The sequence below is a fragment of the Heloderma suspectum genome, chromosome 2, assembly GCF_057233095.1.
Source record: "Heloderma suspectum isolate Gila_16-S chromosome 2, 16-S_ref, whole genome shotgun sequence".
Classification (NCBI taxonomy): Eukaryota; Metazoa; Chordata; class Lepidosauria; order Squamata; family Helodermatidae; genus Heloderma; species Heloderma suspectum.
In genome coordinates this window covers 180573222-180591920 of record NC_139459.1, presented here as the reverse complement: position 1 = coordinate 180591920, position 18699 = coordinate 180573222, and the positions used below count along the sequence as shown (strand labels likewise).

The window sequence follows — 18699 nt, the reverse complement described above, 5'->3', positions numbered from 1 at the left end:
GATCAGTAAGGTCCCATGGCAAGCGACGCTAACGAGAAAAGGAGTCCAAGATGGGTGGGAGCTTTTAAAAAAGGAAATTCTCAAGGCACAATTACAAACAATTCCAACAAGAAGAAAAGGCGGAAGACAATAGAAGAAGCCAATGTGGCTTCACAAAAAGCTTAGAGATGACCTGAAAACAAAAAAGCACACATATAGGAAGTGGAAAGAAGGCCAAGTAACAAAGGAAGAGTACAGGCAGGTAGCACAGAATTGCAGGGATGGCGTCAGGAAGGCTAAAGCTGAGAATGAGCTGAGGTTAGCGAGGGATGCTAAAAACAACAAAAAGGCTTTCTTCAGCTACTTGCATAGTAAAAGGCAGAAGAAAGAAATGGTGGTTCAGCTATTAAATAAGGATGGCAAAACGATAACAGATGACAAAGAAAAGGCAGAGGTGCTCAATTCCTACTTTGGCTCAGTCTTCTCAGTCTTCAGGGTCTATGACCCCACTGGCAAAGGAGAAGTACAGGCTGAAGGGGCAGGATTGCAGCCTGAGATCAATAGGCTTATGGTCAAGTAACACCTAATTACTTTGATGAGTTCAAATCTCTAGGGCCAGATGAACGGCACCCTAGAGTAATAAAGGAACTGGCAGAAGAACTCTCAGAGCCGCTGTCTATTCTCTTTGAGAAATCATGGAGGACCGGTGAAGTGCCAGATGACTGGAGGAGGGCTAACATTGTCCCTATCTTCAAAAAGGGTAAAAAGGAGGAACCTGGGAACTACAGACCAGTCAGTCTGACATCAATCCCTGGGAAAATTCTGGAGCAGATCATAAAGCAATCCATCTGTAAGCACCTTGACAACAATGCCATGGTTACTCGAAGCCAACATGGATTTGTCAAAAACAAGTCCTGCCAGACAAATCTGATCTCATTTTTTGATCAAGTAACCTCCCTTGTGGACCATGGGAATGCTGTGGACATAATATACCTCGACTTCAGCAAAGCTTTCGACAAAGTGCCCCAAGATCTCCTGATGAGCAAACTAGCTCAAAGTGGGCTAGATGAAACAACGATCCGGTGGACCCACAGTTGGCTACAGAATCGGACTCAAAGAGTGCTTATCAATGGGACCTTCTCAAACTGGGGAGAGGTAACGAGTGGGGTCCTGCAGGGCTGTCCTGGGCCCAGTGCTCTTCAACTTTTGTATTAATGACCTGGAGGAGGAGGTGCAGGGAATGCTGATCAAATCTGCAGATGACACAAAATGGGGCGGAATAGCTAATACTTTGGAAGACAGAAACAAAATTCAAAGTGATCTGGATAGACTGGAGCGCTGGGCAGAAAACAACAGAATGACATTTAATAGGGATAAATGCCAAGTTCTGCACCTAGGAAAAAGAAACCAAAGGCACAATTACAAGATGGGGGATACGTGGCTCATCCACACTACAAGCAAGAAGGATCTTGGAATTGTTGTTGATCACAAGCTGAATATGAGCCAACAATGTGATGTGGCTGCAAAAAAGGCCAATGCTCTTTTGGGCTGCATTAATAGAAGCATCGCCTCCAAATCCCGGGAAGTACTAGTTCCCCTCTACTCAGCACTGGTTTGGCCTCATCTGGAGTACTGTGTCCAGTTCTGGGCACCACACATTAAGAAGGATGCAGACAAACTGGAGAGGATTTAGAGGAGGGCAACAAAGATGATCAGGGGACTGGAAACAAAGCCCTATGAAGAGAGATGGAAAGAACTGGGCATGTTTAGCCTTGAGAAGAGAAGACTGAGAGGAGATATGATAGCACTCTTCAAGTACTTGAAAGGTTGTCACAGAGAGGAAGGACAGCATCTCTTCTCGATCATCCCAGAGTGCAGGACACGGAATAATGGGCTGAAGTTACAGGAAGCCAGATTCCGGCTGAACATCAGGAAAAACGTCCTGACTGTTAGAGCAATACGACAATGGAACCCATTACCTAGGGAGGTGGTGGGCTCTCCTACAGTGGAGGCGTTCAAGACGAGGCTGGACAGCCATCTGTCAGGGATGCTCTGACTTGGATTCCTGCATTGAGCAGAGGGTTGGACTCAATGGCCTTGTAGGCCCCTTCCAACCCTACTATTCTATGATTCTATTCTATAAGAAGTTGTAAATGCTTCCCCTCCAGGTCAGCTTTCTGGTGACCTCCAGATGTTTGGGACAACTCCCAGTATACCTGACCATTAGCCACGCTGGCTGGAGCTGATGGGAGTTGAGGTCCAAAACATCGGGAGGGTACCAAGTTGGGGAAGGCTGATCAAGATCATGCCGGAATAACAGGGCACCTTATTTATTCCCTGCTGATTCTAGCCCTTTTGCTTGACCCAGGCCTGCCTGCTCTTTGGATTACCTTCTAACTATTCCTGCTGCTTCTGCTGCCTGTCCACCTGTTTCCCAAAGCCACTCGGTATCCCCAGTTCTCGCTTCTAAGTAGCCCTTCCAGACTGATTTGGAAGTGTGCCTTTGGCTTGACCTCCACCTGATCTTGGTCTAACTCAGCCTTCCCCAGCCTCGAAACCTCTAGATGTGTTGGAGTGCAACTCCCACCATTGCCAGCCAGGCTGGGAATGATGGGACTTGTAGTCCAATGCATCTGGAGGGTTCAAGGCTGGAGAAGGCTGGTGTAACTCCTTGGCCTACTGATGACTGTGGACCAACTGCGCTGAATTCTAAGAGAGGTTCCTGAAGCCAGCTTAGACAGTGGTACGGATGGCCAGGGAGAGGTGGATTGGATCACCAACAGCAAGATGGTGGTTCCTGGACAGAGAATCCCCCATACACCCCACATGCTATTTACGCCCCCTGCCACCCAGTTACTCACCAATGGAGTCAGGCACATGCTTCCCAGATGCATTCAGGCAGAAGCTCAAGTTGATGCTGTTGATATGGGAGAAAGGGGGGAGCAATGAGCCACTGTAAGAAACCTGTGAAAGACAGTGTGGTCTTACTGGGCAGAGGGTTAGGCCTGAAGGGGAATGCTCTGGGTTCAAATCCTTCTTCGGTCACACTCTCCATCGCAACTCCCCAACAACAGAATGGGATTATTAAGAGCCTTCCTCAAAGGACTCCGTGAGGATGCAATAATTCCTGCAAAGTGCTTGGACATAATTGAAAGGATGCTTGGTATGTGTCAGGAGGAGCAGGTGATCAGGATACACTGCTCCCCTCATACAGCCAGAGTTCTGACGTAGCTACACCCAGCAATGATAGGAAGGGTGAACATAAGGAAAGCCATGCTGGATCAGACCAAAATAGAGATGTGAATGCCTGGGAAAAAAACCGGAATTATTCAGACCCCACCCCCCCACCAAATTCTCCAAAAATCCCTGGAAAAAATGGGAACCCTTCATGGTTTTTTCTATTTTTTTCTGTGCCCCCAACCCCATTTTATGTGGGTTATTTCTTCTCTCCAGGCCTTCACATCTCTAGACCAAAGGCCTATCTAGTCCAGCATTCTGTTCACCCAGCAGCCAATCAAAAGGCTCTGGGAAGCCCACTAGCAGGACGTGAGGGCAATAGCACCCGCCCGCCCATGCTCCCCGGAAGTGGTGTTCAGAGGTGGAGCGTGAGAGAAGACTTGGGGGCCTCTGCTCTACTCAAAGATAGCATTGCAAAGGCAGGGAAAGCTGGAGACAAAGCGGACACCACATTTTCCATCTCTCCAGGGGCAGCCCTTTGTGGGAAAGAGGCATCTACCAGGCCTAAATCAGAGAGAAGGCCAGAGGACAGCGTTCCCAAGGCCAGGGCAACAGGTGTTCCAAGACTGCTCACACTGAAATGCAAAAGACAACACTGGGATGCAGCAGACCTGGCAACTGTGGGTAGGAAAGGGAGGCTGCCCGGCAGAGTCTCTGCTGCAGCAGTGGGGAAAGGAGAATGGTGACATTTGATCGGGCGGGGGGGGGGGTAGACGGGATGGCTAGGCAGGGTCCTGTCTGGCTGACTTAGCCTTTCCGCCCAGCCATGGGGTCCCAGCCAGGTCACTGGCTTACTACAATCACCCAATTCACTGAGAGGTTGGGCAGGCGGCCAGCACAGTCCCTCCTCTTCCCCCTGTTGCTCAGCAACAGAAAAATTTAGTCTATAAATACACCCCCCACCCCACCCCCATCACAGCTAGAGGGCCAATACCATTCCTGCTTAGCCTGAGCAAATCTGGAAGACACATGGCTGGTCTACATGTTATTTTTATCACATGGGGAGCCCTTGAAAACGGCCTCCATGTAATCGCTTATTCCACTGCTGCCAGAAAATGTTACACCTGCCTCTAGTTCCTCATTTGCACAGAGCGCATGGAGGTGCTTCGTACGATGAACAACCAAGGCAGGGGTGTCAACGCCTGGCCAAATCTGTCCCTCCAGGGGTCCCAATCTAGCCCTCCATAGGTCCACACCCCCTCCTCCCTGAGTCATCCCCTTTCCCCCAGCTGCCAATTGTTTGGTGGTTTCCGGGCTTTTGCAGTTTTTCCCCACTCTAAAAGTTGAAATGCCTCTCCTGAGGCTCAGTGACCGGCAGCAAGAGATTTAAGCTAAAACATGCTGGGATTTTCCCTATTTTGGCCTCGCCCCTTTGGCCTTCGGTCCTGCCCACCACTGGAGCATGGCTCCCAAGTGCTTCTAAAAACTGAATTCAGCCCTGACTGAAAGAGCTTCAACACCCTTGACCTAGGGGGCTGGTTCAAGCAGGGGCCCCTAGATGAGACTCCCCGTGGCTAGAAGCCTCCAGGGGTCTGTAGCAGCTACTGGTTATGACAGCTGCTACAGGCACCCAGAGAATGCTCCCTTCTGGCTTCCACTCTCTGCCACCCACTAGCATGCAGACCAGCCCATGGACAAAGTTAAAAAGGGCAGCCACTCACTTTTGTTATTTTAAAATTTCCCCAGCCATCTTGCTTATACACACCTGTCCAAAAGAAAATGTACACCAAGGTACAAAATGCTGACGAAGGTTTACCTGTAGGAGCTCTCCTTTTCCTTGACTCACTTGGAGATTGGGAGGTAAGCCCCAGGACCAATCTCAGATGGGCCTAATAGCCACAGTTCAATTAGGGCTTGTCCAGATACGGTCTTTTCACTCTCTAACTGGATAAAACCCAGAAAGTGTCCTGGCAAAAAGCAGGTAGCTTTATTCAGGACCAACACCCTCGTACTCAGTGTGGAACACCGCTGCTCTGAAAATGGTTTCACTGTCATTGTTTAGCCCCAGGAACTCTTAGAATCATAGGGTCTATGCTGAGCTTAGAAAAAGGGCCAACAAAACGACAGCGTCAGGGTGACTTGGGGAAAGCTGCTGACAGGATGTTGCAAAGCTGTACCTTCCAACATCACTCACCACGCAACAGGAGTCCCAGAGCCCTCCAGGGTGCACGCTCGCTCCTCGGGGTTAAACATGGAGGGGAAGATGCTGAGAGTGGCGCTGGCATGAACAATGGGGCGGCCCCTGCAGAGGGAGACACAAGAGAGGTGATCTATCATGAGAGAGATGGCCTTAGAAGGAAGCATCCAGGCAGCGTCAGAAAGAGCAGGACCTAGTAGGCCAAAATCATGTGGATAAGGTGAGACCAGGGCAGGGCAGACAGTTGAACTGCGCAGCCTTCATGCCTCTTTCAAGTCCTGTCTCATCAGCTTGGCAGAATCCCAGACCACTACTGTTTTCTCCTACAAGGTCTCAACGGTCCACCATCTGTAATCCTAGGGTAGTGTCCAATGCTGGCAGCCGAGGCGATCTCCAAAGCTACCTCACCCAGAATGCCTTGCTCTGAGGAAGGACCCCTCAGGGTGAGGTATTTGGGCCTGGAGAGCTCCCTGGAGAGCGGTACCAGATGCTTGGGTGGGCTGATACTTCACTCTGAGAACTCCTCAGAGTGAGGCACCTTCTTTCTGGAGCACCCACCCTCTTCTCATTGCCCCAGTGTTGGTTTCCATAACGTTTCTAGTGCAACATTATTACTGCTAGGGGAATACCAATGTTGGATACTATCCAGTATCTAGAAACACTAGCTTCAACCCAAAAGACATTTCTCATTCCCACATCGAACTGCCATGTTCTCTGGAGCCAACAATGGTTGGGGAAATTGGTGGTTTGCCTAGACATCACCAACCCTTGGAAGAGGGTTTCCAAGGCCAGCAAGCCTGGATGGGGTAAAGCAATCATCACAGTCCCATCCCGCTCTGAGAGCCCCTGGGAACGTATGAGGCAGTGACAGGTCATGTGGGTAGCTTGTGGAGTTGGAGATTAGATTCACATGACAATTATTTACATGAGGATGAGCAGAACCTTTCAGGGATTTTTTTTGTCATATGGAAACTGGTCCAGTGAATGGTCCAAGTCATGAGTCACCATGCTTCCTGTCTCATCTGACATTTCCAGGATAATCCAGGAGATAGTGAGCTATGACTTCAATCAAGTGAATGTGATGTGTCTTGAGCGTTCAAACAAATAGTAACCATGCAAGAGAAAGAAAGAGAAATAACCCTGTGACGGGCTCACCATTTCATCTGTTATTCTGAATTCAAACCCTCCTCTCCCAAAGCAGGGGAAGAGGTCTGCATCCCCCTGCAATGCCTACCTGTAAACCATGGCTGTGTCCACTCCAAAGGCCCCCACGATCAGATCTGCAGGAAAGAGAAAGGGAGACACTGTTAAGCCCTTGACAGGCAAAAATCTCACTGTGGATTTTGGTACGATTTCGAGGAGTTAGTTTCTAAAGAAAACAAAAATCAGCTCACGGCTGCCTGGATATCACATCCTTTGGCCTGGAAAGGCCTGCACCTGATTCCTAGATGACGATAGTTTCTCAGTGGTTATGGGAAAAATCACTCAACACATGCACAGAGACACCCCCCTTTACTAATCTTTCATAGGAAGCTGTCTTTTACTGAGAGGGGCATACAACTCCCTAAGAGATAAGGATGAAAGAACAAGTGTGTATTTAGGTCAGAGAATGTCATGAAATACAAGTCTGGTCAGGACTGTGATCTATGCAAGGATGCCAACCTCTCTAGAGCCTCAGATATTTTGACTATTGCTGTCTGTGGGATGAGAGTTTCTTTTGGAAAACCACTGTGAAGTAATAGTTGTATGAGTGTTTCTGGGAATTATCCAGATGCAAAATTGTTACAATTTCAGGAATATCATTCCAGTGTTCAGGCATGAGTGCCGCCATTTATGTAGCTAAAATGGCACCACCCACGCACAAGAGGGAGGTAACAGCAGGCTTGGGAGGGCTCCAATATTTGCAAAGGTGCAAAAATATCTCAAGAGTAAAACCCTAAGGAGGGGGATCCCAAAAATCAGCCCAACGAGGACGAAACATGTTCAGTGGCCACGGAATGTTGATTGTTTGGGGATGGGGGGAATGGAAAACCAGGATAAAAGGGGAATGGAATGGATTATCCTAAAGGAGGGTATGGCAGACTGACTGAACAGGGAACAGAAGCATTTCCACTGCAACATTTTGTTGCAGGCCCCACCTGTATATAGTATTTGGGCTTCATTAAAGCTATTATGTAACTTCATACATATATTTAGCACTCACTTGGAATTATAGGCAAACCAAGTTGCTGTTCCACTATATTTTAAGAGTTCACTGGACCTTCTTTTGCTTCTGGCTTTAACTGGAGATGGTTGAATCTAAAACCTTATGCATGCAAAGCAGGTGCTCTGCCAAATAAGCAATGGCAGCCTTCTCCAACCTGGTACCCTCCAGATGTGTTGCGCCGCAACTCCCATAATTCCTAGCCAGCATGGCCAATGGCTGGGAATCATTGGAGTTGGAGTCCAACGTTATCTGGATGGTGACAAGCTGGGGAAGGGTGAGTTATGGCCATTTCGTTCCACAGGTTCCAAAGGCAGCCTTTATTGCAGTGTCACATACAGTCCTCACCTGGGTAGCCATTTCCATCCAGGTCCTTGGCCCCCCGCAGGGCAAAGCCAAAGAAGTCAGGGGTCTCGCTAGCAAACCAGTGGCCTTGCAAGACTTGAGAAGGTTTGGGGTGCAGCCCATCACGTTGGCCGTTGTACACGTAGACCACACCTTGCTGGGCCTTGCCACCAAACGGTGCTCCAATGGCCACATCTGTAGGAACAAACACCAAGGTATTGTCGCTTGTATGGTTATTTCAGGGCATGGATATGATGGGAGCTGGAATTAGCAAGGGTTTGGTGAAAAGGAAATGGAAGGAGCTAACCATCATATAAAGAAGTTGATCATGAAACCATGGGGTGGGACTCCTGTGTGATTTTAAAGGAAGAAACAACAGTGCATTTCCCAGTTACTTACCTATCCCCCCACCCCACCCCCGGGCAAACGTAACATGGCACGAGACACAATATGTTTGTTAAGCTGAGTTCGGACAGAATGGGAAACCATGGTTTGTGCTAACCATAGTTAAGAATCCACACCATGGTTTGAGCCTCCAGACATACAACAGACAAACCATGGTTTAGAGCTGCTCATCTGCTTTCATCTTCAACCGGCTCAAACCAGCGTTTAATGAGCTCACTTCCAAGGTGCAAAACCTTCTTGTGCTGGAACGTATTTACCCCTCAATTAGCTATACCACACTTAAATACAAACACTTTCTTCATCCTGAGCCCCCCCATCTATCACCCCTTGCAGTGGGCTACAGGTTCAAGAATTGGATCTAGGGAAGGCCAGGCTGCCTCTCTCCACAACAGCTTCAAAACTGAACTGATTGTTTCTCTACACTTAACTCTGATTAGTTTTGTTGCTGTTTTCATTGTTGTTGTTGATAGCAGCTGCTTTGGAAATCTCTGGGTTGAAAGGCAAGATTTTTTAAAAATCTCTTGTTCTGATTGCGGCAGAGAGACCAGGAGTTTTCAGCAACTGTTCTTAGATAGGTCAAAAGACAAAGATAATCCTACGTGAGTTGTAGTAGGAATATCAGCCAGCAGATGGCAGCAAAACCATATGCCGGGCTTTCCTATTCTGTTACATGGACAAGTTGAGATTTTCATACTTAAAAAATCGTTGTTCCCAACTGTTTGCCAATGTAGATCAGAATCCCTACTTTGCACATAAACATACACTGACAGGGCACAAGGACAAAACACTCCTTTCTGTTTCTGTAACCCCTCTAGTTTGCGTGCAGCATAGCTGTTAAAGGGTAACTAATCCATGTTATCTTGAATATGCATGCAACGTTTCGGGTAGGACACTCCAGCCTGCCAGCCAAAGCAGGCCCACTCTTTCTGCTTATCTGCCCCCTGCCCCCTCTTCCTTTGTACCACGTTACATTTCACACACACACCAGCTCTGCTCCAGTCCCTGCCCCAGTGCTGGGGGCCGTGTTGGCTCACTGTCAGATTGGTTCAAAAGGTTCCCTTAAAGGGATTCTAAGGATTTGTTGTTGTTCAGTCGTTCAGTCGTGTCCGACTCTTCGTGACCCCATGGACCATAGCACGCCAGGCCTTCCTGTCCTGCGCTCTCTCCCGGAGCGTGCTCAAGTTCGTATTCATTGCATCAGTGATGCTATCTAGCCATCTCATCCTCTGCCGTCCCCTTCTCCTTTTGCCTTCAGTCTTTCCCAGCATCAGGGTCTTTTCCAGGGAGTTTTCTCTTCGCATTAGGTGGCCAAAATATTGGAGCTTCAGCTTCATTATCTGTCCTTCCAATGAGGACTCAGGGTTGATTTCCTTTAGGATGGACTGATTGGACCTCCTTGCAGTCCAGGGGACTCGTAAGAGTCTTCTCCAGCACCACAGTTCGAAAGCATCGATTCTTCGGCGCTCAGCCTTCCTTATAGTCCAGCTCTCACAGCCATACATTACTACTGGGAAAACCATAGCTTTGATTAGACGGACCTTTGTCGGCAAGGTGATGTCTCTGCTTCCGACTATGCTGTCTAGGTTGGCCATAGCTTTCCTCCCAAGGAGCAAGCGTCTTTTAATTTCATGGCTACAGTCACCGTCTGCGGTGATCTTGGAGCCCAAGAAAGTAAAATCTGTCACTGCTTCCATTTTTTCCCCTTCTATATGCCAGGAAGTGATGGGGCCAGATGCCATGATCTTCGTTTTTTTAATGTTGAGTTTCAAATCAGCTTTTGCACTCTCCTCTTTCACCCTCAACAAGAGGCTCTTTAGATCCTCTTCGCTTTCTGCCATTAGGGTGGTATCGTCTGCATATCGGAGGTTTGTTGATAATTCTCCCAGCAATCTTAATTCCGACCTCTGATTCATCCAACCCGGCATTTCTCATGATGTACTCCGCATATAAGTTAAATAAGCAGGGTGATAATATGCAGCCTTGTCGTACTCCTTTCCCAATTTTGAACCAATCGGTTGTTCCATGTCTGGTTCTTACTGTTGCTTCTTGACCCTCGTACAGGTTTCTCAGGAGACAGGTAAGGTGGTCTGGTACTCCCATCACTTTCAGAATTTGCCACAGTTTGTTGTGATCCACACAATCAAGGATACAGAAGTGGAATCTAGGCAGGCTGAACCCTACATAGGCTGCAATGCCTTTAGCTGTTAAGTAGATAAGAGGGAATTTCAGCAGGTATAGAAAAGTTGGTGGGGTATGTGTGCTAGTTTGCAAACCTACCCATGCCCAAATTTTCTCATCTATGCAACTCTTAAATGGTACATGAGCCCAAACATTGAACCACTGGCCATATCTATGATGTACTTTTATCTGCATGGTGGCTCATGAGATCAAGCCTTTCCTAGACTGTGCACCAGGGCACACTAGTGTGTTACGGAAAAATCCATTCATTCATTGAAGGTTTCCGGAAGATCCACCTACAGGTTGTTTTAGTGTGTTATCCACTAGCATGTTAACGGAAAAATCCATTCATTCATTAAAGGTTTCCGGAAGATCCACCTACAGGTCGTTTTAGCCTAATACATGGTCTTCTGACTGGTGGTGGCTCTCCAGCATTCTCAGCCCTTTTGAGCTGGTGGTGGCAGGGATCGTACCTGAGACCTTCTGCATGCAAAGTGTGCACTTTACCTCAGAGCTACAGCCCTTCCCCATAGATTCTGGACAGACAAAATGACTGTATACCAACTCGGACCACTGGTCCCTCTAGCCCGGCACTGTCTCTTCTTGATTGGCAGCAGCTTTTCAAGGTCTCAGATCTTGATGTCCTGCTACCTGAGATTCTTATAAACTGGAGGTGCCAGGGATAAAACCTGTGACCCTCAACACGCAAAGCTTGTGCATTTCTAGTGAGCCACGGCCCCTCCCCAAAGCATCTGCAGAAGCGGTTGCTTGCAGTCTCTCTCTGCACAGTCGGCTGCTCTGAGCTTGCCTTTTCCCAATCTGTTGCCACTAGGGGCCAAGTAATTCTGCTGTCCCTCTGCATTAGGCGAGATGGGATTGCTCCATGCAAAGATGCAGCATGTACCAAATAGGCTGCCTGCTGCCTCTCTGCATGGGTTGCTGCTCTCAACTGGCTTCATTCCCATGAGGAGGCACACCCAGAACAGTGAAACACACAGGCGCACTTTAGGGTGGCTGGGTGTGGGACTAAAGTGCACTTCCTATTTTAACTCATAAAACTCCAGATGTTGCTAGAGTTCCAAGTCCCATCAACCCCAGCCAGCATGGCCAATGGTCACGGACACTGTACGTTCGTCTCCAGCAACATCTGGAGGCCCACAGGTTCCTCACCTCTGTCATAACATAAAACAGTGTGCCCTGGCTGTAAAAACGCTGGAAAATGTCGCTTTGAAGCGGAACAGGGATCTGGCATTTGCTTATTTGCTTCACCATGAAATAAGAGAAGGCTAGAACTGATGAGCTGTTTGGTGTATCCTCCTGTCAAAACTAAAAGGTTTGAGGGAGGACAGGCATTTAACAACAACAAATGAAACTGTCCGAACAGTCGTCCATATTTTGCAAGTAAACCGCTAGGAACTCTAGGGTAGGGGCCTACAAGGCCTACAAGATGGCCTTGTAGGCCCCTTCCAACCCTACTATTCTATGATTCTATAACTCTTTCTCTCTCTCTCCTATACACCTACATACACCCACACTCTTAACTGTATAAATATTCCACACTCATTAACATTCTCTGCTTTTCCCCTCCCCTGCCCTAAACCTGTTATCAAACTTCCATACCATTGTAGCCATCTTGATTGAGGTCCCCAAGAGGGGCAACAGCACTGCCAAAGCGGCCAAACTCTTGATGACCCGTAAGTACCGCCGATGGGCTCGGCTCCATGCCATCCAGGTTTTGCAAGTAGATGTAGACCCTGCCCACCTCCTGCACGCGGCCATCTTCTGTCTTCTCCATAAACAAGGGGGCTCCGATCAGCAAGTCATCTAGGCTGCGAGGTAGGGGAGAGGTGACAGGGAGAAGGTAAGAAGCAAAATCTTCAACTCCGGTGTCAGAAGACACACAGCTCGCTGCAGGGACTCAGTAATAATTACAATGTCGGGCGGACATGGGAGAGATAACAGGGCCTAGAACAGGGATTGGCAACACATGGCCTGCAGGCCACATGCATCCCCCACCCCCAAAATTTGTGGTGACAAAGTAATTGTTGGTTTGCTGCTGAATTTCGGTGGCAAACCACTACTGAAGGCTAAAATGGGAGACATTTCGCTTGAAAACAAGCTAAATTTGTCAGTTTTATTTCCCCATAGTGGTTTTCGCCTGATCTTTCTTTTTTTGGCAGGAGTGCGGCCTGCAGAGGGGTCAAAAGTGGCCCCTGGACTCCCTGAGGTTGCCCATCCCTGGCCCAAGTGCACAGAGGACCCCTCCTCAACCTTGTCCCAAGTGTTTCCATGGGGTCTTCCCTCCACAGCTCAGCCCCCACTACAGCTCTCTGCTCCGCTTCCCAGCCCACATCCGTTTGATACTCCCCCAAACCTCCCTGAACCCAGCCGTATTTCCAGATATTCCCTCAACTTCTTCTAGGGAAGAGAAGGGCCATTTCTATCCCCCTCCCCACATTAACTGTGGACTGGGTTGTCCCTCCTTAACACTCACCCGTCACCGTTGATATCAGTGGCGGCCACAGCATACCCAAAATAGGCAGCCATCTGTTGAGGGAAGTGAGAGGCATGATGAAGCTATGGATGTCAACATGGAGCAGGAATCATGAACCACTGGCCAGAGCGGTGATCTTGATTTCCCTCAGGCCAGTCACACATTCCCCTCATCATGGTATCTGGGCACCTCCACATTGTTTCTTGGAGCAAGGGAAGGGATTCCTCCCAAACACGCCCATCATGAGAATGCTTGAGGCTCTAGGGCAGTCTTCCCTCCCAATGTTTTGGACTACAACTCCCACTATCCCTGGCCATAGGCCATGCTGGCTAGGGCTGATGGGAGTTTCAGTCCAAAACATTAGGAGGGCAATAGATTGGGCAAAGGCTGTTCTAGGGCAGGGATGCAGATCCAGCCTGCCTGGATGCAGATCCAGCCTGCCTGGATGCAGATCCAGCCCACAGGTAGACACACCCTCTTCCCCTAGCAACACTTCTTTCCCCTACAAGCACTGATCGTTCAGTCATTTCCCAGCTTTTGTGTAGTCCCCCCCCCCAATACTAAAAGGTTGAAATGCCTCCCCTCTAAGGCTTATTTACTAGTAGTAAGAGCTTTAAGGTGGTATTTTGGATAGTTTTGGCCCTGCCTCTTTCGATTTTGGCCCCGCCTGCTATTGGAATGTGGCCCCCTAGAGCTTCTCCAAAAGAGGTTCAACACTCCTGCTCTAGGGGGAAGAGCCTCCACTGGGCTACCAGCTTCCTCTATGCCATCTCCCCTACTGCCTTCACAGGGCTCAGACTACATCTTTATGACTTGAAGATGTCTTCCCCTCTTCCCACTACACACACATTGTTAGCCAAGTTTAAAGGCAGGGTTGAGTGTCTTCTACACTAAAAACAAATGTAAAATCCTGCACCAAGCAATCAAAATTCTAGGCCTGGAAAAGGATTCTGCAACCTGTATAAATTATACAAAGAGAGGGGAGAATGGCAACATTAATCTTTTGCATAATTTATTCTGATTTTACCAGTGATGGGGTAGAGCAAATTGCTGTGCAGGGAATGGAAGCCTTGCCCCTAAATTACTGGAAATGTTACTCAGCCACATCTCTGGTTTCTGAGACGTCAGCAGACATTGCTCACACATCTTCCAAGCATTTTCCCCACAGCCATAAGGGCTAGAAACTTGCTTTATTTAAATGAAAACCCAGAGTCTGGAATCCATCATTCAGTATCGCATTCTGCTCTTTTGCTACACTACTGCAGAATCATGGCATAGTCACAGTCTTGCCTAAAGACCCCAGACAAGCTGAAAGCTATTCATGAAGGGAAAGGAAAGGGGACAAGGAAGCATATGGGAGCTTAGCAACCATCATATACTTCTTTTTTGTGCGTGTCTCCCCACCTCCCTGATTCCTGGAATAAACCTCAGACCATAAGCCAGCTATGGCCTGCTGGTGGCTGTACTGTACAACAGGTGATGGCAACTGATTCCAGCTGGAGAGGACTGAGGCCTTTATGAGTGGTTGAACCTGGCCCTGCTCTGGCACCAGATCCTTTTTCCTGGCATCAGTGTGGACAGTGCAGCCATTCACCTGTTCTCCAGAAAAGTTGTATAAATGCCGAATGTCACTTCCATTTAGAATCGTAACCTGGAAGGAAAAGAAAAGGAAGAGAAAACAGATGTGGCTGGTCAGATGGCAATTCCCACAGAGAACCAACAGAGCCCTTCAGACTCATCCAAATCCCCATAATTTATCCCTCTTATTACGAGGACATTTGCATTCCACCATCCACATGGCTATTTGGGGGGAGGGGAGAATGACCCTGAGGCAAAACACTCAAGATTCTTCTGCATTTCCTGTTCTGCGCTACAGCACCAAACCAGGAACACAAAAACACATGTCATCTCAACGAACTTGCTATGTTGCAGAAAATGAGTTGGCGGGCAGCGTATTGTGAAATACGCTGGGGAAGTATTTCTGCAGCGTATTTCACAATACGTGGAATTGTATTGTGCAGTTACCCTCTCCTGGGGAAGGATGGTGCAGTTACCACATTGTACTTTAGTCAAGAAGTGAGAGCTGTGGTTCCTCTGAGGCTGTTCCGTGGGCTACCAAACAGGTCACAGCAAGGTCACACAGTGAAAGTGTGTGCGAACGGAGGCCGCACGCATCACATGTTAGAAGCAAAGAGAATCACAGCCCGAAGTAACCTCCGCAACATCATGGGTTAGTTCTTGGCCACAGCCAAATGGCCGCAGGGAAATCAGATTCATTCAGTTTCGGGCCTCCACATTTCCCTCCTCTTTAGAAAGTCACTGGTTGCTATAGCAACTGCATGGGTCAACAATAAACGTGCAGCTCAGTGATGCCAAATTAAGGGTGGCTGGGGAGGAGACGGTGCTGTGGGTGCGTTTGTGTGAGGCAATGTCTTAATTCACAATAAAACAGTCAACTCATTCGTCCTGGGTCAAGAACTGCCACAACTGCAAGGGATCATGGGAACCAAACAGCAGCCATAAGGGCCAGTGCCTCCAGGTGGAATTGCATCTCCTTTACCGTGCAGGCCCGGGTTTTGCCTGTGTCTGATGCTCTCCACCATGCATACAGGAAGGGGCCTGTAAGAAAGAGCCACTCCCAGTAAGAAACCTATTGATTCCATGACACCAAAAAGCACAACCACACTGTTCAGCGCCTGAATGTGGTCAGACGTGGCTCTCGCTGGGACTTGCACGTCTGTGTGAGGTACTGAGCAACACACATGCCAAAGAGACCCTTACAGTCTGCTATATGGTAAACAAAGGATGTACTGAGGATTCCAATGGTTTATATATTTTTTATTTATTTATCTATCTATCAAACTACCAAGCCTGAGGTTTTATGACAGAGGAGGATATATGTTCGTAATAGTTAAAATAACATAGGATGCTCTAACAGTACAAATCGAGTAAAGGCACAATTCTATATATGCTTAAACAGAGAAAAGGCGTACAACTCCCAGCATTCCCCAGCCAACCATGCTGCTGGTGAATCCCAGCATTCCCTAAGCTGGCTGGGGAATGCTGAGAGTTGTAGGCCTTTTCTTTTTCTAAACATGCATAGGATTGCACCCTACGGCATCCTTCCCCAACTTGGTGCCCTCCAAATGTATTGGACTGCAGCTCAAAGCATCTCCCAGCCTGGCTGGTATAAATAACTCCCTATGGATTTAATCTCCCTGTTCCCCATCTCTGAACTATCAAACAGCATCCCAGGTAGAACGGGAAATGTGGCACTTCTAAGGGAACTGATCAGCTTTGGCTTTTTTGGTGAGCTTTAGCTTTTGGTGAACTTTGAGGATCAGCTTTTGAGAAGGCCTCACTATATCGCCTTGCTGGCTTAACATGATAGTGGAGGTTGGGCCAAAACAGATATAGTTTTAAATGTGTGTCTAGCAGCTATGCCTTATTTTCATTTTTACTCTACAGTAGGTGCAGCGCCCCCGATATAGATCTTAAACGCCCCACAGATTTAAAGATAGGAAGTCATCCTTAATGCCTAAGCTGCTTGGCATTTTTTTTTTTTAAATGCATGTTAAATTACACCTGGAGGAAACTGAGGAAGTCCATGAGCACTTTAGAGTAAATATGCTCCTGAGAGCCCACCCACATCAACAGGTAAGCTGGCAAATTCTGCCCAGCACCTCCACCCCAAGCAGTCTTGCAAGAGAATGATTATGACTGATGGCAAAGGTGGAGTGGGGAGAAAGGACAGAGGTATGGCTCTTACATATCCATAGGTCAAGTTTCCTTTAGGAACGCCAGCCACAAAGTCTGCAAGAGAACAAAGGAACACAAGGCCTCAGCAGCAGGATGGAACTGTATCACCGCATGCACACCATAAAATGTGGAATATAGGATATAACACAGAAACGAGTGGAGCAAATCGAGTTTCTAGTCCTCATGAAAGAAACACACACACACACACACACACACACACTCACACACACTCACTCTCACACTATTTACCAACTTGTACCCCATACTATGAACCTCAACCTCTCTAACATTGCTCTAGCATTCCCTCCACAGTCTCCAACAAAAAAAGGAAGAGAAAAAAAAGGTTACAATTTATTTGAAAACCTATCGTCATAGAAAAATATATATACAAACTTTGCAAATCTGATGTCTATAATTTGGTCAGAATGCAATGGATGTGTATGTTTTTGGTGCAGGGTACACATAGCCCAGGCTCTCTGCTCTCCAAAAGATGCACAGATGTCAGCCCCATCTCCATCACTCTCACTAAGCCCATTAGTACCTTCAGTGGAGTCTCCGCTGAATTCACCTACAGCCACGGAGTAGCCTAGGGACAAAGCAGAAGGTACAGCATAAATGACAAATAATTGCCATGCTACACCTGCTAAGGCCACTACAGAGTGCTATTGCCATTTCCCAGGATGCTTTGCAGTTCCACAGGTTGTCTACAATCCAGTCACATACTGATTGTCCTAAGTGGCAAAACCCTTCCCCATTTAGGGCTTGGAATAGATCAGTGTACCCATGTCTCTCCTTATGGTTCTCTCTAAAGATCAGTGCATGCAAAAATAATGTTTTACAGGGAAATGTCACTATGAGGTGAGGAATACCCCCAAATGGGGTGAAAGGAAGGTAAAACCACAGAAAAGCCCTGGTTACATTTCAGTGCTGACCATCGCAGGCTTTTACCTTGAACTACTGTAATGTGACCTCCGCCCCCTCAAGACATCAATCCTGTCACTGTTTCCATGATCACTTCCCCTAGGGCGAGTGAAATCAGGAACCCCACATGTTGCAGATGCTGTTGTAGCTCACGGCAACTTCTTCAATGCGTAGGCCTGGTTGGCAACTCATTTTTAACAGGGCCCATATTTTGAAATGAGCGAGAACTGGAGGGTGTGCAATGCTGGCTCCGCCCAGGGGCTCGCACCCACACTAACCAAGACCTCCAGGCAAAGGGTTCTTTAACCACTTCTACCCTGTGTGAATAGAAGCAGAGGCTTCTGCAGAGACTCTGCCTTCAGCCACAGCTTGGTTGCTCGCTACGATTTCCCTGTGTCCTGGTTTGACTATGGGAATGAGCAGCTGAGACTCATGAACGTAAAAGAACTGGTGTTCACACTCGGAAAGAAGGCATTAAAGAGCCCTTTGACTGTGTCTTGGTCCGGGGGAAAGTAGCTGCAAGTCATGTGTGTGGGAAGGTCTTTGGAATCAAGGGCAAGACAGGAAGCCTTTAGGGAGCACATTTGGCCCCCCAGGGCCTCTAGCTGCCTGTCTCTAGTGTGCGGACCAGGGGTGTCGAACCTCTTTCAGCCCGAGGGACAAACTCAATTTTGGAGAAGCTCTTGGGTGGTTGCATTCTGGTGGGGGGTGGGCACAAAGGAAAAATGGAGCAGGTCTGAAATATCAAGAGCTCCAGCATACTTTAGCTCAAAGCTTGTACTGCCAGTAACCAAGCCTTAGGAGAGGCATTTCAACCTTTTAGAATGGGGGAGGGAACCTGCAAAAGCCATGAAACCACCAAATGATAGGCAGTTATGGGGCCATCTAGGGAACCCCGGAGGGCTGCATTGGGACCCCAGGTGGGCCAGATTTGGCTTGCAGGCCTGAGGTTCCAAACCTCTGGTATGGATAGATCCACAGAGGAAGTAAGCGGAGGAGTCAGAAAACTAATCTGGTGAAACAGACCCCACTGCTTGGATC

General features: G+C 48.0%; 1 protein-coding gene across 1 annotated transcript in view; it reads right to left on the bottom strand.

Moving 5' to 3' along the window:
• The window catches only part of ITGA5 (integrin subunit alpha 5), a 103012-nt gene that overhangs the window by 40002 nt on the left and 44311 nt on the right, over window positions 1-18699 (bottom strand). The window contains exons 8-16 of the mRNA XM_084836535.1: window positions 17279-17323; window positions 16748-16791; window positions 14573-14629; window positions 12979-13031; window positions 12105-12313; window positions 7905-8096; window positions 6588-6633; window positions 5351-5458; window positions 2841-2896 (exon numbers count right to left, since the gene is read on the bottom strand). Of these exons, the coding sequence (XP_084692661.1) occupies window positions 2841-2896; window positions 5351-5458; window positions 6588-6633; window positions 7905-8096; window positions 12105-12313; window positions 12979-13031; window positions 14573-14629; window positions 16748-16791; window positions 17279-17323 (810 nt within the window). The remainder of the gene's footprint in view (window positions 1-2840; window positions 2897-5350; window positions 5459-6587; window positions 6634-7904; window positions 8097-12104; window positions 12314-12978; window positions 13032-14572; window positions 14630-16747; window positions 16792-17278; window positions 17324-18699) is intronic.